Raw genomic sequence first — 21,889 nt, 5'->3', positions numbered from 1 at the left:
GCATAAATTTTCTTGGAATATACTTTTATGATATGTTTAATTTCTGTGTGATCCCTAATGATGCTCTTTTTACTTTCTGATATTAATAATTTGCATTTTCTGTCTTTTTTTCCCCGTGTTCCATCTTGGTAAAGGTTTATCAGATTTATTAGTCTCAAAGAATGCATATTTGCCTTTGTTGGTTACTTAATTTAGTTTTTAAAAATGTTATTATTATAATTATTTGTTACTTTCCCCCATGCTTTGGGATCTTAATTTGTTCTGTTTCTAAATTCTTGAGTTAGATGACAACAACATTTATTTTTAGTCATTTGTCTTTTCTACAATATGCATTTTAGTCTACAGTATTTTTTTAAGAGGAGCTTTAACTGTATCCAACAAGTTTTGATATGTTGTACTTTTGTTAGCTTTGAGATAAAAAAAGTATTTTTTTAAATTTTGAAAATATGTTTACAGAAAAGTTGCATATATAGAAGGAATGTTTTTCCTTTGAACCATTTGAGAAAAAGTTGCCAACATGATGACCCATAGCACTTGTTGAATACTTCATTACACAAAGGACATTCTACGTAGCCGTAATATGATACTGAGGCTTAGGGAATTAACATTGATGTGTTCCTACCATCAAATCCTAAGACCCTATTCAGTTTTCACCAGTTGTCCCAATTACATGGTTTTTTTTTTTTTTTTTTTTTTTTTTTTTTTGTTAAAGATTTTATTTATTTGTCAGAGAGAGAGAGAGAGAGCGAGTACAGGCGGACAGAATGGCAGGCAGAGGCAGAGGGAGAAGCAGGCTCCCTGCCGAGCAAGGAGCCCGATGCGGGACTCGATCCCAGGACGCTGGGATCATGACCTGAGCCGAAGGCAGCTGCGCAACCAACTGAGCCACCCAGGCGTCCCCCAATTACATGTTTTAAAGCAAATGGATTCCATTCAGAATTATGTATTGCTTTAGTTGCCATTTCTTGTGGTTTCTCTCTCTCTCTTTTTTTTTTAAATTAACATATAATGTATTATTAGTCCCAGGGGTACAGGTCTGAGAATTGCTAGGTTTACACACTTCACAGCACTCATCATAGCACATACCTTCCCCAATGTCTATAACTCAACCACCCTCTCCCTACCCCCCTTTCCCTGGCAACTTCAGTTTGTTTGTGAGATTAAGAGTCTCTTACGGTTTATCTCCTCTGTGGTCTCTTTTGATCTTCAATAGTTCCTCAGTCTTTTCTTAACTTTGATGACCTTGACACTTTTGAAAATGAAATGTCAGCTACACTATAGAATTTCTCTCATTTTGATTTTGTGTGATATTTTCCCTCATGTGCAGCTTTGGATGAAATATCACAGAGGTGATATTGTGTGTTCCTCTTATTGTATCCCATCTGGTGGCACAGGGTTTTGATTTGTTCCACTTTTGTTTAGATTGATTTTGATCACTTGATTAAAGTAATGTCTGCTAGTCTTCAACAAAAAGTTACACTCTTTTTTTTTTTTTTTTGTAGTTAATATTTTTGGAAGAGACTCTGGGAATTATGTTGGGAAAGTAGTTTATGAGTGTGTGAGGAGATGCTTTGAAGGTATATAAATATCTCTTTTCTCACTAGACTTTTAATTTATTCCTTTATTTTATAAGTGTGGACTCATAGTTTCTTCTTTTTCAGTGGATTTTTATGTTACTGTTATTTATTTTGGGGCTCAGATTTTCACAAATTTGACAAATAGGAGCACCTTCAAGTTGGCTTCTGTGTCTTTTAAAAGTGCCTCTGTTAAAATACGAATAGAAACTACCACCTCACACTGGTTAGAATGGCTAAAATTAACAACTCAGGAAACAACAGGTGTTGGAGAGGATACAGAGAAAGGGGAATGCAAACTGGTGCAGCCACTCTGGAAAAGAGTATGGAGGTTCCTCGAGAAATTGAAAATAGAGTGACCCTATGACCCAGCAATTGCATTGGTATTTTTCCAAAGGATACAAACATAGTGACTCTAAGGGGCATATGCAGTCCAGTGTTTATAGCAGCAATGTTCACATGTTCGATGTCATTGTTAATGAATGTTAATTTTGTATATAATATAAACACACAAAACTGTTTACTATTATTTTATATTACCCGTATTCTTTTTTCTCTTCCATATATTTGCTCTATTAGTTGCTTTTCATTTCTTTGTGCATTTGTATGTTATATGCATTTTAATTCTGTTTGAAGAATTCCCTTTAAAATTTATGTTGTTGCAATTTTGCTGTTATGTTGTAAATAATTGTCTCAATTGTTTTTATAGGGAGATGCTCTCGTTTGGCATTCACTTATTTGTTTATTGGAAACAAATACAAAAATGAAAACCTTGGTGAATTTTTAGAAGGCAGACACCCATATAATTATTAACAAGGTCAAGAAGTAGAACTTTGCCAGCATCCTGAATTTGTTTCCATGGACCTTCCCAATCAGAGAACTCTCTTTTCCAAGAGTAATGATACGTCTGTGTGAGGGGTGGGTTTATGGTTTTATTACCTAAGTGTGCACTTTTTAACATTATAGTTTAGTCTTGCACACTTCAAAAAAATGCTATATGTATTTTCTGTTTCTTTTAGTCTATAGCTTTCCCTTTATTCCTTTGTTTTTCTTACAACTTATCTTACATAACTGGACCATTTGACATATGTTCTACAGTCTACAGTTCTACAGTTCTACAGTCGGGATCTTATTGACTATCTGCTTAAGGTGTGGCTCATCATGTTTTTTTCTGTTCTTTGTATTTCTACAATTTGACAGATTGTATCAGAAGGTTGATAAGACATGGGTTCAGTTCCTTTGGCAAATCTGTTGGTGATGGTGTGAACGTTCAGTAGGAGGCAAATGAAGTCTTGTTTTCCCTCTTTTTTGGTCTTAGCACTCATTGATGCTTAGTGCCTGGATCTTTGGGGTTTTTCCTACTTGTTGGTTGGAATAATATTGCATTCTGTCAACATTATCAGATCATATTGACATTGAATGCCTTATTTTCTCTCTCTTAGACCTAATTGAGTCTTAGTTCTATAGGTAATGGTCACCACCACTCTATATGTCAATATTTCTGTAGTAATTTTGATTATCTAAAGCTCAGTTGCTACTAGATTTTTTAGAAGAGCTCATGGGTAACAGTATTCATCTTTTTTTTTTTTTTAATGTCACCAACAATATGTGCCCTTTGAATATGAAGAATATAAAATCTCTTGATTACATTTTATTTCCTTAGGTATATTAAATGTTGTTCATTTGTTTTGTCATAAAACATTTCTGTCAAAAACTCTGAAGAAAATCTAATTTTATCTTTCTTTAAGTCATGAGCTAATGAATTGTAGTTTTTCATACTTGTCTGTCTTTGTTGTGATTTTCTTCTTTGTGGACTTCTTTTACTATATGATGGATCCGTTTTGCCCGTATTGAATATTTTGCTACTTTCTCTCCTTTTTTTTTTTTTTTTAATTTCTTTTTGATTCTTAAATGCAAAAATATTTCTTTCCAACTTCTGTTAAGGCTTTATCTATGGTGATTATTCTTGTGTCCTTACTAGTTTATTCCATTTCTAAGATGCCATTTTATTTATTTTGCCTCTATTTCCTCTTTGATTTATATAACCTCTTTTCTCTGTATTGCTAATTCTGATTTATGTCATTCTCTCATGTCTGCATGTGTTTTGGCTCTGTCTGAAATAATACAGTTTTAGTTTGGTATTTGATTGTATCTTTTGGCATACTTTCATGTCCTGTAGAGATACTATTCTGCTTTCTAATCTCTCTTTTTTAAATGGTAACTTTGTATGTAATTAGACCTTGGCACCTTTAGTTTTCCTGAAATTTTAATGAAATCCATGTTCAGATAACTTTTCTAACTTCACTGAACTACTACTTCTGTTCGATTGTGTAGTCTTCGAAAGTACGGCTCATTGTTTCTGCGATTTCCTGGCTTTGCTTCTCTCTCCATTTTTACGTGGGCTTCCTTTTTTTCTTTGTCACTGCTTGTTCCAGGCAAAAGTTTGGCTCACATTAATTAGCTTCCCTTCTTTCTAGCCTTGGGCCTTTCAGCTTTTGGGTGCCTTTGCACCTCTACGATAGTATCAAACAATCAAGTTTTGTTTTATATCCACTACCTTTTCTGGTTCTCCACTAGAATGTTTGTCTGTTGCAAGTAACTGCATTGGGGCTGGAGGCAGAAAGCCTCATGCCTGTTACTTATTGCTGAATATTGTATAAGAAAATTTAGCAATGTACTTGAGGCATTGGATGATTTAATATTTCCCCAGAGTGGGTTTCCTTTTGCTTCTGGGGAAATAACTAGGCTAGGAAATAACTAGGCTAGGAAAAGTTTATCTTTAGTCCGTTAAAGATTTGACTCCCTCTGAGCTGAGCTTTATGCTTCTTGAGGATTGTTCTTCTGATTCATCTGGAGTAGCCTCTTAGGGTCCCAACTCTACTGTATTTTTTTATTCCCTCAATTAAAAACCCTTTGATGATTTTTAAAAACTCTGTTGTCCCCCACCCCCCACCCCCAGTTTGATGAGATCGTTGAAGTGAGTTTGGTTTGCTTCTTTTTCAAACACAGGGCCCCTCTTTTGGCTTCTCTTTTCTCCAGGTTTTTGGTTTCACACGTATAACATTTTGTTAGCTCTCTGGTGCCTCCAAAAAAGATTATTTTATATTTTGCCAGATTTTTCTAGCTGTTCTCAGGGGAAAAGTTTGTCTGAAACAACTTAATTTGTCATTGGCAGAAGCAAAAGTTTGTTCTGATCATTTTTGAATGAAACTAATTCCCAAACTTAGCTTTGCAGTATTTTTTTGTTTCCCTGCCAAGTTTAAAGGAAAAAAAAAAAACGGTGAATGAAACTCACAAAAACAAACATTGAAAATTTAAGAATCTCAGTGCCAAACAATGCCTAAAGGTCTATTTATAGAATAATTTTAGGAAGGGTACAAAGTGTGTTGTGAAGTCTTAATGAAAGACAGTTAAAGAATGTCATAATTCCTTTTTTTTTTTTTTTTTAAGATTTTATTTATTTATTTGACAGAGAGAGACAGAGCAAGACAGGGAACACGAGTTGGGAGAGTGGGAGAAGGAGAAGCAGGCTTCCTCTGAGCAGGGAGCCTGATGCTGGGCTCTATCCCAGAAGCCTGGGATATGACCTCAGCTGAAGGCAGATGCTTAACGACTGAGCCACTGAGGCACCCACAGATGCCCCTAGAATGTAATAATTCTTAAAAAGAAATCTAGGAATTATTCCTTTGGAGGATTTTAAAGATAATTGTCAAAAGTTAGTTTTGAGTATGTGAAATTAATAATTGCCCACTTTCTAGTGAATGTGCATCAACAATATTTATTATGCATCTGTGGATAGAACTGCTTTTAACTATTCAGAGACTTCAGGGTTGATGTGAATACATTTTTAAGTTTATTTTCAATTGAATTTAAATAATAGCTAAGTAAAACAGTCTAATTTAAAATAATAGGTTAGAGGAAAATAATAATCTACTCAATTCATTTAAAAAATATTTTGTGTTACATAAATGAAAACCTAACTGATACATGATGAAAATTAACCCATATTCCTCAATAAGGGCCTCCCTGATAAATGGAGTCCATTTTCTTTTTTTCTCTTCAGATGGTAAAACATGTCATTAATCACAGAATTAATAGCAAGCCATGACACGATTAACAGTTTCTTAAAACGTTTTTTAGAGTATGATATTAAAATGTTTAATCAAGGTTTTAAAGCATTATAATTTTAAAAACTGGTGGGGTTTAGTCTTCTCTGTATTTTCTTTTTCTTTTTAAAATTTTTAAAAGATTTTAAAAAATTTGTCAGAGAGAGAGTGCGCAAGAGAGCGAGCACAAGCAGGGGGAGGGGCAGGCAGAGGGAGAAGCAGGCTTCCCACTGAGCAAGGAGCTGGATGTGGGACTTGATCCCAGGACTCTAGGATCATGACTGAGAGCCGAAGGCAGATGCTTAACCGACTGAGGCATCCCAGTCCTTTCTGCATTTTATGTGTGATCATTATTGGGTTGTGGTCAGGGTTTCCTTTTTTTGTTGGTTAATAATTTATGTTCATTTCTAAAAATAGAAGATCCTAAAAAGTGAATAAAAACCACTTATGTGAAATATAATGCTTTTTCTTTCTGTGTGTGAATTTATATTCCCATCTACATCTAGAGCGACATCTCAGTCATCTGTAACAGTGGAGGACCTAGATAAAGCCTTCAGATTTTCCAGTGTCTTTATATAATTAAGGAAATTTCAGATCTTTGCTACATTAAAAAAAAAAAAAAGAAAAAGAAAGAAAGAAAAGCTTTAGATAATGAGTTACATGACAAACTGTATCTCCCTCAGACAAAGAGGTCCATGGATTTTCTGGTAATCCAAGTGTTTCACTTTTAAGAGGAAATATGTTCAAATGGTGTAGTGTTGATGTGGGTGGCTGTGTGCTTGCAGTTTGCATCCTTTATGCAAATTGGATATGTATAGTCCTAAACTGAGCATTTTTTTGAATTTATCTTAATATTCTTTTTGTAATACTCAGTTTATCTGGCCTTCCTGTCTACTTTCTGAGACCATGCTCATCACCAGTAAGATTTAATTCTTTTATGATAACCAAATTACAAATATGCACTCGTGCAGATGACATTTTTCTTTATCATTTCCACTTCCGCTGACACATGAATATGACCTGGGTGGCTGTTCTGGGCCTTCACAATATATTAGACCTTTCTGAACATTTTTATCACAACAGAGTTCATCTGCTTGATGCCATAAATAGATGCATGTTCTTCTAGGAATGCTCCTCTGAAGCAGTCTAACAATTAAGTTGATTTAGAAATCAGGAATATTTCCATTCTATCATTTTCTGCAGGATTTGTTCCTAAATTGGAAAAGTAGGTATTTATCCCATTAGCTCAAGCATAAAACAAAGAAAAACTTTCAAAGACTTGATTGCGAATTCTTTCTTTCTTTCTTTTTTTTTTTTTGCTTAAAGTTTTATAAGAAGTAGTGTTTTATGTTCCAATAAAATTAACAGTTTACATACTTCTTTCAAATGACTGAAAATTTTCACACTTGTTGAGTAAAAGCATTTTTCTCACATTTTTCTTATTGTGGGATGATGAAACATAATACTGTGTAATTATGTAAAAGGACTTGACTGTCCGCATATTTAAATATGTTCATTGTGCCAGAGATTATGGTAATCAGCTCTGTAGGTATTTCTGACAATCCAGGATAGTTGATACTCAGAAGAAGACTTTGTAGGATACAAGTTGCAGTTTTATCAAATGTAGCTGTTTCTGGTTGTATACCATCGATAAAGGTTATTAATAATAGTCTTTCCTTCAAATTTTAGTTCCCTCTGATCTACGTAGAATTAATATGCAACTGTACATTTTCTAAGGAATTAGAAATTTCTGATTTGGTAGTATGAGGCATTAGCTGAGACAAATTTCATTTCAAGTCAAAAAGATTAATCACTTGGTTGATAGCTAATATAATCCAGCCTCTGGGAAAGAACTAATGCATTTCCCGTGAGCTAAACTACTAGTCATAATGTATCTGTGCTTTCTTATTACTGCCAGTTTTCACTTTTCATAGTAAAAAGAATTAAAAAAACAATAACACCAATTAAAAGTTTTATATTTTTATTTTTTTTAATGATTTTATTTATTTAAGAGAGAAAGAGAGAGACAGAGTGCACAGGCAGGAGGGAGATCGAGAGCGAGAGAGAATCTCAAGCAGACTCTGCAGTGGGCACAGAGAGCCTCATCCCATGATCCTGCGATCATGACCCCAACCAAAACCAAGAGTGAGACGCTCAACCAGCTGAGCTACCCAGGCACTCCTGTTTCTGATTTTGAAAGTAGAAAATACTCATTGCAAGAAATTAAGAAAGCCCAGAAATACATAATGAAAAAAAAACTAGAAGATAATTTCTATATTCTGGTATACCTTCCTCTATTTTTATCTCTCTATATAAACATATATTTTCATCAAAATTGGTGTTACACTATACAGGATCTTTGATTCTTTTCTCTTTGAACAATATAGATCTCCTTTAGCTAATCATTTGTTCATTTTTGTACCAGTGTAAATCAAAGTTGTGTATGTCTTGTGTCTTCATGGAACATACTGTCTAGTAAGGGGAATATAAAACAAATAAATAAAAGTATAATTACAAAATATAAGTTTTATAAAGGAAAGAAACAGGTGCTATGAAGGAGAATAATTTTAGGGGTAGGGAGCCAACATTAGCATGCGTATTTAGAGCCGGAAGACTGACATTTAAATAGAGGCTTAAAAGATGAGAAAAAGTCAGCCATGGAAGAGTGGAGTTACTCACATAGGTGCAAAGGCCATGGGATAAAAAGGATTTGGTGAGTAAAGGGCTCTAAAAGAAGACCAGCTGGCCAGGGAGAAGAGAAAGAGGAGATACTAGCCCATGATGAAACCAAGAGGTAGAAATGAGTCAGTCCTGCAGACAAAAGAAAAGAGGTTTTGTTTGAAGTATTACACGAAGCCATTAGAGACTGTTGGGGAGCTGAAATTGCATGGCTGTGTTTAAACTTCTCAAAAGATTTATTTGAAAGTTATATGGGGGAAGAATTGGAGGGAGAGCAAGAGTACACAGAGGTGTGAGATGGGGGGCCTGAGGTGGTCCATGAGAAAGCTGAAAAGCTTGACGTAAGCTGTGGACAGGAGATCCCGAGAGAAGGGGACGGTTGGGAGATGTGTTTGAGCTTGGAATTGCCAGTTTACGAGGTGGTGATGAAGAGGAGTTGGTGGGTTAAAAGGAAGGAGTTCAGAAGTTTGACTCCCGTTTATGGCAAAAAGAACCGAAAAGATGACAGTGTCATTTACTGCCAACGGGTAGATTTGGGAAGGACAGGGTTGGGGTACTGATTGTGGTATAAAATCAGTATTCAAAGTTCGATAGTAATTCTGCGGGATGCGTTAGACAACCACATGTGCAGGCGAGAAGGCAGTTGTGTGCATGAGCGAACTCAGAGGTGAGTGTGGGATGATGCTTGCTTTTGGACATTACCATCGTGTAGGTGGGATTTAAAGCCAAAGGAACAGATAAAATAACAGAAGAGTGAAGATAGGCAGATGAAGGGGGCCTGGAACTGGGTTCTGACAATGAGAGATTGCATGCCTGAGAGTCTAGGAGGGGAAGAGAAACAGGAGTGTGGTGTCAAAAGCAAGAAAAGACTGCTTCAGGAAGGAAAGCGGAGACAGCCACGTCCCATGCTGCCGAGGAGTGACTGCCGGATTGTGCGATGTGGAGGTTACTGGCGAGATCATGGAAAGCAGTTTCAGGGCTGTGTGTGGGAAGGCCTACTGTAATACGTGTTTGTAATGTAGAGATGATTGTTATGCCCCAATAACGGGTCCGTGATTAAAGGAGTGAGGCTGATACAAAGCGAAGGTCAAGCAAAGCTATATTTCACGCCAAGCATCAAGAATCTAACCAAACATTTGGGGCAGCATCTCTTACAAGAGAAGGCGACCCTTCTCTGTTTCACAGACTAGCTTTTAAGGGCAAAGGCCATGTGGTCCGGCCTGGCCACGCACAGGTCCCAATGAGATTGTAACACACACAGGAAACTCCACAGTGATGCAAGGCGACCAGTTGAGTTATAATTTACCCTAGTAGATATTTGAACCAGCCTATCACATCTTGATTGGGTTTGGTGCCCAAAAGGGCTCCCAAAGGGCAGGGCCTATACTCCTTGGTAACCAGCGAGACAGTATACATCCCCCCCACTGATCGATGTCTCCACCTGGCCTGACCCACCTTTGTATCTGGGCTTTATTACCTGTAAATCCCCTGGGGGAAGGGGAGCAGGGGCAGTTTCTAAATAGGTCCTTACAATGATGAGCTAAAATTTTAATGGCTGCCTATTAATCTGCACTTAAGATAGCAGAGTATATGCAGCTACCCATATTGCTGACAAGCCCGCTGTCCCCAGCAAACAGGTTTGTGAGTGTGTTCATGGCTCATGGGCCCTGGAAAATTGTTGGCTTGTAGCTCTGTGAGGCCCACACTGGGAAATTTCACTCTGTCTTCTTTCCTCTGAGTGTGAGTTTGGGTTCAAATCTACAAGAGGGATTTGGGTGCTGGGGAATATAGATCCTGACTGAAATTTCTGTTTGAGAGTGTTGTGTGTTTTGCTGGTTTAGTGCTCCCAACTGTGGCCTGGGGAGCTTCCAGGCAGTGGAAAGGCTGGGGGGCCCAGGCTGTGTCGGGTCCAGACTTAAACTTCTTGACCTCTGCACTGCTCTTTTGGGGTGTATGGGTACGGCCAGCACATGGTTCTTTGGTACATTCTCACTTTTTAAAAATTAGGAATCATGGATAGGCTCATTATTGGATCTTCTCAGGGCCTCACATGTTCTATTCTGAAATAAAGGAGAGTCCTAGAAAGATTTTATAGCCAAAGGTTGTGAATCCTCTCTGCCTCAATTTTCTCATCTTTATTTATTGATTTATTTTTAAAGATTTCTCATCCTTAAATTGGGACTAATAACACCTACCTTTCATGGTTAAGCTAAAGATTTAAAGTAATGTGTGAGAAGTACTTGAAACCAAGTAAGTACTCAATAAATGGCTATAATAATTATTATTATTCAAAGGAACTGTTTAATATTTTGGAAATGTTGAATGAATGACCTCAGTTGTGGTTTGTCTGTATGATACTGGTTCATTATATAAACATTGTCAGATACGTAAGCCTCTATAAACTGTTTTGTGTGTGTGTGTGTAATTAGTTAGCAATAGCCATGGTAATTCCTTTGTCATGAGTATTTTCTACCATAGTTTTATTATCAAAATTTATGTAAGCATGACCTTCACTTTTTAGTGGATTAGCACAGTTCTCTTATTCCTATTAAAAATAGTATTTCTTTGAACTTTAATAAGTTTGTTCTCTGATAAGATGGCATGCATAAATCTGTTCAGAACTAAAGGTTAAAATTCCCTTATTAGAATTCCATGGGAGTAGAAGGAGAAGAATATAAGCTGAATAAAAAGAGAGAGAGAGTTGTTAAATTTATATTTCTGGTCTGACTTTGGAAGCAGAGCCTGGTGACCTTCTTTCACATTGAACAACTAGAAAGTTTTGTTTTTGTTTTCTACTTCCCCTAAGGGGGAGAAATTAACTTTTTTAAAGCAAAAGTGCACCTTACTAGCTTAAAACCAGTAAGTATTAAAGATCTCATTTTAGGCTGTCTAGACCATAAGAATTAAAGCAAAGCAAAACAAAACAAAAGAAAACCCAAAAATTGAAGTATGTAATAGAATATAAGAAATTTCTCCCCAAAACACAGCTAATAAGCTGTTTCATGCAGAGGACTTCCTGATTATGAATACTGGGACCCCTCCAGTTGTTAACAATATATGTTGCTTAGCCTAGTTCTACACTAGGTTAAGAAAAATATTTGTGATGCACTAAAATTGAAGGGAGAAATAACTTCCTTTGACTAGCATGGATTTGGCTTTGAAGTGGGGATAAGGGGGAGTGTTACAGCTTGTTAGATGAATTTTCAGAAGCTGCTGTTCTAATAATTTGAACAAACTCAGTGTTCATTTTCAAATTTCCCTGGGTGAGTAAGAATGAATAATTTTTGTCTCAAAAAACTTTCCTGCATGGCTTTACTTTTCTAATCATTAGGATATTTATTGTTTATGTTTTCAAGGAACTATATTAATACTAGGTGCTATGCTGTAATCAGTAACCATGCAAGGCTTGATTTTAACCTCTCTCTCTCTTTCTCTACAGTTTGGAAGGACTGAAGTGATTGATAATACTTTAAATCCTGATTTTGTACGAAAATTTATCCTGGACTACTTTTTTGAAGAAAGGGAGAACCTTCGTTTTGACTTGTAAGTTCTGGTATAACTCGCATTGTTAAAAAATAGATCTTTTTTTTTAAAGATTTTATTTATTTATTTGACAGACAGAGATCACAAGAGGGCAGAGAGGGAGGCAGAGAGGAAGGGAAGCAGACTCCCTGCTGATCAGAGGGCCCGACGTGGGGCTCGATCCCAGGACCCTGAGATCATGACCCGAGCTGAAGGCAGAGGCTTTAGCCCACTGAGTCACCCAGGTGTACCCAAAAATAGATTTTTAAAGGCAAATTTTGTGACATACAAAATTTGGGTATGGTTGCACAAATACTAGGTTATATTGGCAGGAAAGTAGATTCTAAGTAGATTCTACTTAGAGTATGGCCAGAGCACTATCCCTAGTGTTACTTTGCATTTTATAGGTTTTTGGCTATATGTTTATTGAAAAAATTAGTGAGCATTTTAACTATGCTGAAATGCTGCATGATATATATGGACATCCTTTCAAACCATCTTTGGCCTCGGTGATTTCTTTACAAGTTCCACATATACTCCAAGGTGATCTTACTTACTCCTCATATCCCCCAGATGGTGAAGTTTCTCTCAGCTCCCTCTTTGTATAGTATATGGATCACTATCTAAACTTTGCTTCCTTTTATCTCTTCATGGCCTGCTATTACCAAGACCTAGGATACTGGAGCCAGAATTTTTCATTCTTTTAACATTCTTGTTACTTTGATGTTGAATTAGTCATATATCAAAATATCATTAAATTCAGCTTCTTGTCTGCAGAGAATCTAGAGTCAGTTTGTTTGTAAGATAGTATTTGTTACTCAATTTTTGTTTCACAGATGTAAAGGTGATTATTGAAATATCTGGATATTGTTCAAAGGAAGTCTGGCGAGAGGGAAAACTATAACATAGTATGTACTTAATAAATTAAAATAGTTTATGAACATTATAAGTCTTTAAAAATAGAAATGCCTTTAAATAGCTGGAAACAATAAAATGTATCAGGCTGTCACAATTTATAAATTTTTTAAAATAAAAGCTATCAATATCATATTTGAAAAAGTGCTAGATTACTTTCTAATGTAAAAAGAAAGTTACCTACCATGACCAGCCTTTCTCATTTTCCTCTAAAATGTGTGCAGTAAAATAACCTTCTGTTTAAAAAAGGAGAATATTATACCAGGCCCTTTCCTTCAAGAGTTACAGGAGTTCTAAATATTCATTATATTTATCAGGCAAAATTTATTATGCCTATTTGCTTTTTTATGTCCTTGTAACCCCATTTTGAATACTAAAAATGATATGTCTGAGAAAAAATCCTGAAGTATAATATAATGATTTCTTGACCATGTTTATCGTGGAGATTGCTCACAGTGTTGTTACTTAAAAGCCACATATAAATCATGACGAATGTGGTTCTCCTGTTGTTCAGGCCTTCATAGCTGCTGTTCTTAAGAATTCTCTCTCACACAGAATGGTACCTGCTTAATTTTTTCCCTCTGCTTTTAGATTTAACTTTATCCTAAAACCAGCCATTTGTATTGTTTGTTTATCTATATTGTTTCCTCTCATTTGAAAGTAGTAAATATTTATAATAAACTTTAAGTTATGTAGGCATTTAAAAGTGAAAGTTTCCAGTTAGTTCAATGCCCTCCCCACCCCCGCCAAAACCCGTCAACCCACCAATAACTAAAAATGTAAATGACTTGACGTACATACCTGCAGATCTTTTTTTTTTAAAGATACATAAACATATGGGAGTCTCAATATTTTGAAAACCACAAATATTTTCCTATTACTTGAATTTTTCAGATATCTCTTTGGGCCACTGTATTATATATATGTTTTTCATTTATTTTAATGTTGCATAATTTTCATTGCTTGAGAAAACACTATTCATGTAGCCAAACATCTACTGATGGACATTTTGGGTTGTTTCATATTTACTATTACATGTAATCCTATAGCAAGTATCCCAGTATGTAAATTTTTTACAGTCTTTTTTAAATTTTCAGAGTATAAATTATTCAGAGTCAAATATTAGAATGAACAGATGTGGACAAGAGTACTCATTCCTCATTTTAATCCTTGAGACCAACTTAGATATCCCATAGCTTTTTAAGTTTTAATTTCTGTTACTTAACATCCAGTGTTATATTAGTCTCAGGTATACAAGATAGTAATTCAGCACATCCATACATCACCCTGTGCTCATCACAACCAGTGCGCTCCGTTATTTGTCCGTACTCCCCATTATCTGTTCATCCCATCCTCCCGGTCTGGGAGGTGACCTCTCCTCTGGTAACCATCAGTTTGTTCTCTATAATTAAGAGTCTGTTTTTTTATTTGTCTCCCTCTCTCTCTTATTTTTTCCCTTAGCTCATTTGTATTGTTTCTTAAATTCTGCATATAAGTGAAATCACATGGTATTTGCCTTTCTCTGACTTGGCTTATTTCACTTGGCGTTATGCTCTCTAGCACCAGCCATGTCGTTGCAAATGGCAAGATTTCATTCTTTATCATGGCTGAATAATATAATGTTGTGTGTGTGTGTGTGTGTGTGTGTGTGTGCATAAAGATAGATATCTATCTATCTTTATGCACACACACACACACACACATATATATATACCACTTCTAAATATATATATATATATATATATATATATATATATATATATATACCACTTCTTTATCCATCTATCAGTTGATGGACACTTGGGTTGCTTCCAGAATTTAGCTATTGTAAGTAATGCTGCTATAAACACAGGGGTGCATGTATCTCTTTGAATCCATGTTCTTGTGTTCTTGGGTAAATACCCAGAAGTGGGATTGCTGGATCATAAGGTCGTTCTATTTTTAACTTTTTGGGAACCTCCATACTGTTTTCTCCAGTGACTGTACCAGTTAGCATTCCTACCAACAGTGCATGAGGGTTCCTTTTCTTCACAACCCGTTACTTGTATTGTTGATTTTAGCCATGATGACAAGAGTGAGGTGGTACCTCATTGTAGTTTTTTTTTTTTAAAGATTTTATTTATTTATTTGGCAGAGATCACAAGTAGGCAGAGAGGAAGGCAGAGAGAGAGAGGAGGAAGCAGGCTCCCCGCTGAGCAGATAGCCCCATGCTGGGCTTGATCCCAGGACACTGGGACCATGACCTGAGCTGAAGGCAGAGGCTTTAACCACTGAGCAACCAGGCGCCCTCTCATTGTAATTTTGATACGCATTTTCCTGATGATAAGTGATTATGAACAACATCTTTTCATGTGTTTGTTGGCCATCAGGTTGTCTTTTTGGAGAAATGCCTCTTCTTCCTGTCTTCTGCCCACTTTTAATTGGATTATTTGTAGGGGGGTGTTGAGTTTTATAAGTTCTTTACTTATTTTGCATATTAACCCTTTATCAGATATTTCATTTGAAAATACTTCTCTTATTTAATAGGTTACCTTTTAGTTTTGTTGTTTCCTTTGCTGTGCAGAAGCTTTTTATTTTGATGTAGTCCCAATAGTTTATTTTTGTTTTTGTTTCCCTTGCCTCAGGAGACTTACCTAGAAAGAAGTTGCTATGTCAGAGTCCGATGTTAAAGAAATTACTGCCTGTGTTCTCTTCTAGATCTTTATGGTTTCAGGTCTCACCTTAGGTCTTTAATTCATTTTGAATTTATTTTTGTGTATGGTGTAAGAAAGCAGTCCATTTTCATTATTTTGGATGTGGCTGTCCAGTTTTCCCAACACCATTTGTTGAAGAAACTTCTTTTTTCCAGTGGATATTCTTTCCTGTTTTGTCAAAGATCAATTGACCATAAAATTATGGGTTTGTTTCTGGGTTTTCTGTTCTGTTAACATCGATTTATGTGTCAGTTTTTGTGCCAGTTCCATACTGTTTTGATTACTACGTCTTTATAATATAGCTTGAAGGACAGCATTATGATGCCTCCAGTTTTATTTTTCCTTTTGAAGATTGCTTTGTCTGTGTAGGGTCTTTGTGGTTCCATAAATATTTTAGGATTCTTTGTTCTAGTTTGTGAAAAGTACTATATTCTGATAAGGATTACATTAAATACGTAGACTGCTTTGGGTAGTAGAGACATTTTAGTAATACTTGTTTTTCCAGTCCATGAGCATGAAATATCTTTGCATTTCTTTGTGTCATCTTCAATTTCTTCCATCAGTATTTTATAGTTTTCAAAGTACAGGTCTTCTGCCTCTTTGGTTAGGTTTATTTGTAGGCATCTTATTATTTCGGGTGTAGTTATAAATGGGATTGTTTTCTTAATTTCTTTTTTGGCTGCTTCATTCTTGTTGTATAAAAATGCAAAATTTCTGCACATTGATTTTTGTATCCTGCGACTTTACTGAATTCGTTAATCAATTCTAGCAGTTCTTTGGTGGAGCCTTTTGGGTTTTCTGCATATAGAATATCATGTCATCTGCAAATAGTGTTAAGTTTTACTTCTTCCTTACCAATTTGACTGTTGTGGCTAGGCCTTCCAGTACTGTGTTGAATAAAAGTGGTGAGAGTGGACATCCTTGTCTTGTTCCTGACCTTAGGGGAAAAGCTCTCAGTTTTTCTCCATTAAGGATGATAGCTGTTTTTTCATGTATAGCCTCTATTTATGTTGAGGTATATTCCCTCTAACTCTACTTTGTTGAGGGCTTTTTAAAATCATGAATGGATATTGTACTTTGTCCAGTGTTTTTTGTCATCTGTTGAAATGATCATGTACTTTTTATCCTTTTCTCTTATTGATGTGATATATCACATTGATACATTTGCAAATGTTGAACCACTCTTGAAACCCAGGAGTAAATTCCACTTGATCATGGTGAATGATTTTTTTAATGTATTGTTGAATTAAGTTTGCTAGTATTTTGTTGAGAATTTTTGCATCTATGTTCATCAGGGATTTTAGCCTGTAGTTCTCTTTTCGGGTTTGGTGTCTATCTGGTTTTGATATCAGGGTAATGGTGGCCTCAGAATGAATTTGGAAGTTTTCTTTCCCCTTCTGTTTTTTGAAATAGTTTAAGAAGAATAGGTGTTCATTCTTCTTTAAAGTTTGGTAGAATTCTCCTGTAAAGCCAAGATCCTATGTGCTTTGTTCTCTGAACTTGTTGCCTGTGTTTTAGCTCTGATATTCAGAGCCCTTTCTGTTTTGTGCTGGTTGCTGTCTGCCCAAAGGCCCCTGTCACAAGCAGCTGCTGCCAGGTGACTGCATCACCATGTCCCTACTTGGCCCTGGTTCCTTAAGCCTATGTCCTACTCATCCTTTTCTCATCTATGTTGTAATTGTTGCTATTCCAGAATTCCAGAAAAGAAAGGTGCTTTAGAAGGATGACACCGATTAAATGTTTCTTAGTCAGTAGACCAAGGAGCAAAAACTAAGAGCTGGGCTAACATTCTGGAGAGGAAAAGAAGGTAAAGAATGATTTACCTGTACACAGAGGCTAGTGATCATGTTCTCATCTCTACTGAAGATGAGGCTATGGAAACTAATTGGTTTTAAAAAGTGTCTGGTGCAAGGAATATAATTCCACTGAACTCAGTGCTGGTTAATGTTCAAATGGGTAGTGTTTCAGCAATCACTCTGACAAACTGGTGAGTTCAAATGAGAATATATTAAGTTAGGGAGGCATCTGATACTTATGTCATGTTTGTAAGCTTTCTAGGTATGCTTAGCTTGAGCAAGGAAAGACTTAAAGGTAGGAGGAAGTTAGGGCATTGCTGGTATGTCGCATACTTATCTAGTATTGGATGATAAGTCAGTAATATTCTTTACCTTTGCTGTAAGTGTTTCGGGGAATTAAAAAAAAAAGGGGGGGTGCCTGGGTGGCTCAGTGGGTTGGGCCACTGCCTTCGGCTCAGGTCATGATTTCAGGGTCCTGGGATCGAGTCCCGCATCGGGCTCTCTGCTCAGCGGGGAGCCTGCTTCCTCCTCTCTCTCTCTGCCTGCCTCTCTGCCTACTTGTGATCTCTCTCTGTCAAATAAATAAATAAAATCTTTAAAAAAAAAAAGGAAAACAAAATTAATACATCTACTGGAAAAAATACAGAGGGAAGAAATGATAAGATGGTTTAATATGTTTGTTACTAATATCTTCCAGTTACTTGTAAACTCAGTGAAGTAGTTACTGAAGCTCATGGAGTTTGAAAGTTAGTATATAAGTTTGTAGGTGCAGACAAAAGAGGTTATTTTCGTTAGTACTACTACTACTATTATTCATAGTTTGTAATAGAATCATATGCATATATAACTTTAACCCACCCAACAAATTTCTGAGGTGGAATTAATCCACTTTTGTAAATGAGAAAACCGAGGCCCAGAAAGTGTTATATGTTCAAAGGATCAGATTTTGCCTAAAATACTTTATAATTAAATGCTACAAAACTGGAATTTATAAAATTTTATGAAGTCTAAAAATTATGTCTAAACTGGGATTTTTTATGTTTGCCTTGGTTATGTAATACTGATGAAAGTGTATGTTTAAAGTATTCTGCTGCACTTTGAATATAATAATATGGTAGAATATATTTTATCTATCTAAATAAATAAAAGTAAGACTGTTAGGAAATTGCTATGTTTGATAGGAATGGGAGCATGTTACATTATTTCATCTCAGTGTGACAAGAAGAAATAGAGTAACAGAAGTTAGTGTAGGTAGATTGATATGTTTTAACTTCTTCAGCTTTCTCTTTTCTTCTAAAAATTATAGTGATTTTCACAGAAATTATGTAGTGTTCAAAATGTGAAAGTGTATTGCAAAATTGAATTATGTATCGTTTTATCCTTTGAATGCATTTGGCTGATTTCAGCAATTTGATTCAAAGAGCTTTATTTCAATTGTACAGCATCTCTGAGAAATCCAAACAATTAGGGCCAGAGAAAGGGATAACTGATTATCAAGAAAAGCAGCAAGTATATTCTTAGTTCATGTAGTATTTTTTATATCGCTTTAGTTAATTCCTTTTGATTTACCATGTATTAGACTATCTCACATAACACCTTTAACCTGTGACACCAGATTTTCTTTTTTCCTTTTCTTTTCTTTTTCTTTTTCTTTTCTTCTTTCTTTCTTTCTTTCTTTCACTGTGTGATTTTTCCAGCATATCTACCCAAATAAGTATGGAAAACACTGTATTTGCTTACTAGTTACATGTATCTATTTATCCATTAGTATACCCAATTATAATTGGTTTTTAAATTTTGTCTTAGCATTGTGTTATCCCTAGGAAGAAGTATTGATTGTAGGATATTTGGAAAGTAAAAACAGGATAAAATAGGCAATAAAACCATTTGTAACCCCAACCTGCATCTCCCAGAGAGCTAAAGCGATACTCCAGTGCATTTATGACAATATGTCTGCTTGAGGGGACAATGATGCTGAAGAATACAGTAGTCCAAATTGTCCAACAGACAGATTGTAAATGTTTTTCAGAATTGTTTTATTTAATCTGCCCATTGATTTAATAAAATTCTAAGAAAAAATTGAAAAGAAACTGAAAGTGTGTGATGTAAAGAATTGCCTATTATGGAAGGTTTGAAAAATGGTTTTCAGGCTCCTTTTTTAATTTTTAATGCTGATAGAAAATTGTAATGACAGAGAAAGAGAGGGAAAGACAGAATAAATATGTCTTCTGTCACAACTGGGCCAAATTCCTTTAAGTCCTGATGAATCCATAATAATTATTGTTACTGTAGTATGCCTGAGATACATATTTAAGATTAGTTTATCAACTATGAATTTTAAAATTCTCCTGCCTTTTTGATTTGATGTGTACCTCTTCATTTAAGAGACATGGTCTCTGTCATCATGCTACGTATGGATCACAGATAAGGTCATAAACGTTGGCATCTATTTATTTTGTTATGATTATCACATTGATAATAGTATCAGTACCTCATAAATCACCTTTTTTGGTCACAGTTGAAAACTATGATTGGCAGAACAGCTGCACAAAAATGTCTTTGAGTAAGCGGTGTGGGTAGTCCCATCATTCTGTAACATGAGCTGGAGAATAGGAGAAATGAGATAGAATCGTTTTCACTCTTGTTTTTCCACTTAGACTGCAACAGCAGCAAGGTAGTTAGGAGTCTAGATTTGACTTACCTAGCAAGTTATTTTTCTTCTTGATAAATCAAATGGTGATAATTGTGGAATGTATAATGTTATTTGAGGAAAGTAAGCTTTTAAAAATTTCTTCCCAATACTGTTAATTCCAGTTTTTCCCATTGGTTAAGGACTCCCTTCACAATGTCGAGGTCTGATTTTGAGAGTTTGCAGTCACTTTTGTTCACTAGAACCACCTTATTTTGTTGATCATACGTACTTTTCACCTTAAAACTTTAATCTCGGGGCCCCTGGGTGGCTCAGAGGGTTAAGCCTCTGCCTTCGGTTCAGGTCATGATCCCAGGGTTCTGGAATGGAGACCCACATCGGACTCTCTGCTCAGCAGGGACCCTGCTTCCCTCTCTCTCTCTCTGCCTGCCTACTTGTAATCTCTGTCAAGTGAATAAATAAAATCTTTTTTTAAAAAAAACTTTAATCTCAAACTTACTTCAAAACTCTTTACTTCCTCTTTCCTCAGAGCTCTTGTTTTAGCTTCTTGCAGGAGAGCAGGGGCTGAAGGGGGAAGGGTTGATGAGCTGGGAGGGGGAGGTATGGGCTTCTTATCTGGAAGAATTTGGAAGAATCCAGACCTAAAGGTAGCACAAGCCGCACATTCTGCTTGTTCCTCAGTTCTCAGAAGGCATTTCTTAGGGCTGTCACCTGACATCTTCTTTTATTGGCAGCCACAGGCTGGACTTGTGGGCAGGTTCTGTAGCTCAGCAGCCTCTGACTGGGAAACTGGATGGGGCTGTCTACTCCTTCTTCAGGCACCTCAGACATTAGAGTTCCTCTTTTTGGCTTTCGGGAGTGGAAGGAACCTCCTCTTGCTGCTTGAGAAGTAGGATCCTAGCCTGTCACTTGCACGAGTCACTTTGTGGAGAAGGGTCTGACTCTAATGAGAGTGACTCTTGAGCACCTCTGAGGCAAGCATAAAGAGATATACTTAGCATCTTTGGTTTTCAGTTGGGGCCTTCGTTGGAATTTCAGAAGTACGGGAAAGACTCCAGTCAACATCTGTTACCTCTAATTGCAAACGTGATCCTTAGGACCCGCTTTAGTACTCTGGTAATAATATTTCAGTACCAGCTTCGAGTTTACAAAATTGGCATGAGTAAATTTAGGCGGTGGGAGGCACCTTCTTAGGGGTAAACTACTTAGCTTCCTGCTTTCCATAAATCTCTTCTCTTTAGTGAAAGTATGGCACTCTACACATACGCGCACACACACACATTTTAACTATTTAGGACATAGTGTTTACATCTGACCCCTCTGGGTGAGGCCCAGAGTGGTCTGGATACTTTTAGAAAAGTTAGAAGGAAAATTCCATGAAAGGAAAAACTCACGATAATTTCAGATGCATTATAATCCAGTGTATTAACCTAAAGCCCTCAGCAGTATGCTGTAAATTGCATATTTTTGAGATATTAGCATTAAAAAAGCTTTGTTAAAGGCAATGAATAGGGATTGTATTTGCAGATGCTTAAGTGCTTTGTGATGAAAACATAAACTCCTTTTTCTTTTCCCTTCTTTTAACATAACTGAACACAGCATGTTATTTCTCCCAGGTCCACAGTATACCCTTTAGAGAAAACAGTTTCCGATTTTGGGGAAGAAGCCAGCACGGTTATTTTCACCTTTGATATGGCTGTAGTTGGTGATTTCAATCTTACTCTTAAAACATTGTCTTGAATAAAAAATATTTTTTGTGTTAACATCTGTAGGTTTTCAGTAGATGTTGGTCAATTAGCTGATTGAAACTTCTAGGTTACAGCTGTTCAGGGTGATCAGAGTGCCCTCATGGGAAGGAGAGTAATCTGTCATTCTTCCCAGGCAGTTAAGAAGCCAGTCTGTGGTGAACATACTTTGCTAAGGAGTCTGTGAACCTCTGCCCAGGATTGGCACA

The 21,889-nt window shown here is 36.2% G+C and overlaps 1 protein-coding gene across 1 annotated transcript in view; it reads left to right on the top strand.

Annotated features, from left to right (window-relative positions):
• The window catches only part of CPNE8 (copine 8), a 217,568-nt gene that overhangs the window by 43,941 nt on the left and 151,738 nt on the right, over positions 1-21,889 (top strand). The window contains exon 4 of the mRNA XM_082739027.1: positions 11,799-11,902. Within this exon, the coding sequence (XP_082595153.1) occupies positions 11,799-11,902 (104 nt within the window). The remainder of the gene's footprint in view (positions 1-11,798; positions 11,903-21,889) is intronic.

The sequence above is a fragment of the Mustela nivalis genome (assembly GCF_964662115.1).
Source record: "Mustela nivalis genome assembly, chromosome: 7".
In the NCBI taxonomy this organism is placed as follows: domain Eukaryota; kingdom Metazoa; phylum Chordata; class Mammalia; order Carnivora; family Mustelidae; genus Mustela; species Mustela nivalis.
The sequence above is the reverse complement of the archived record's forward strand: the minus strand, read 5'-3'. Positions and strand labels throughout refer to the sequence as shown.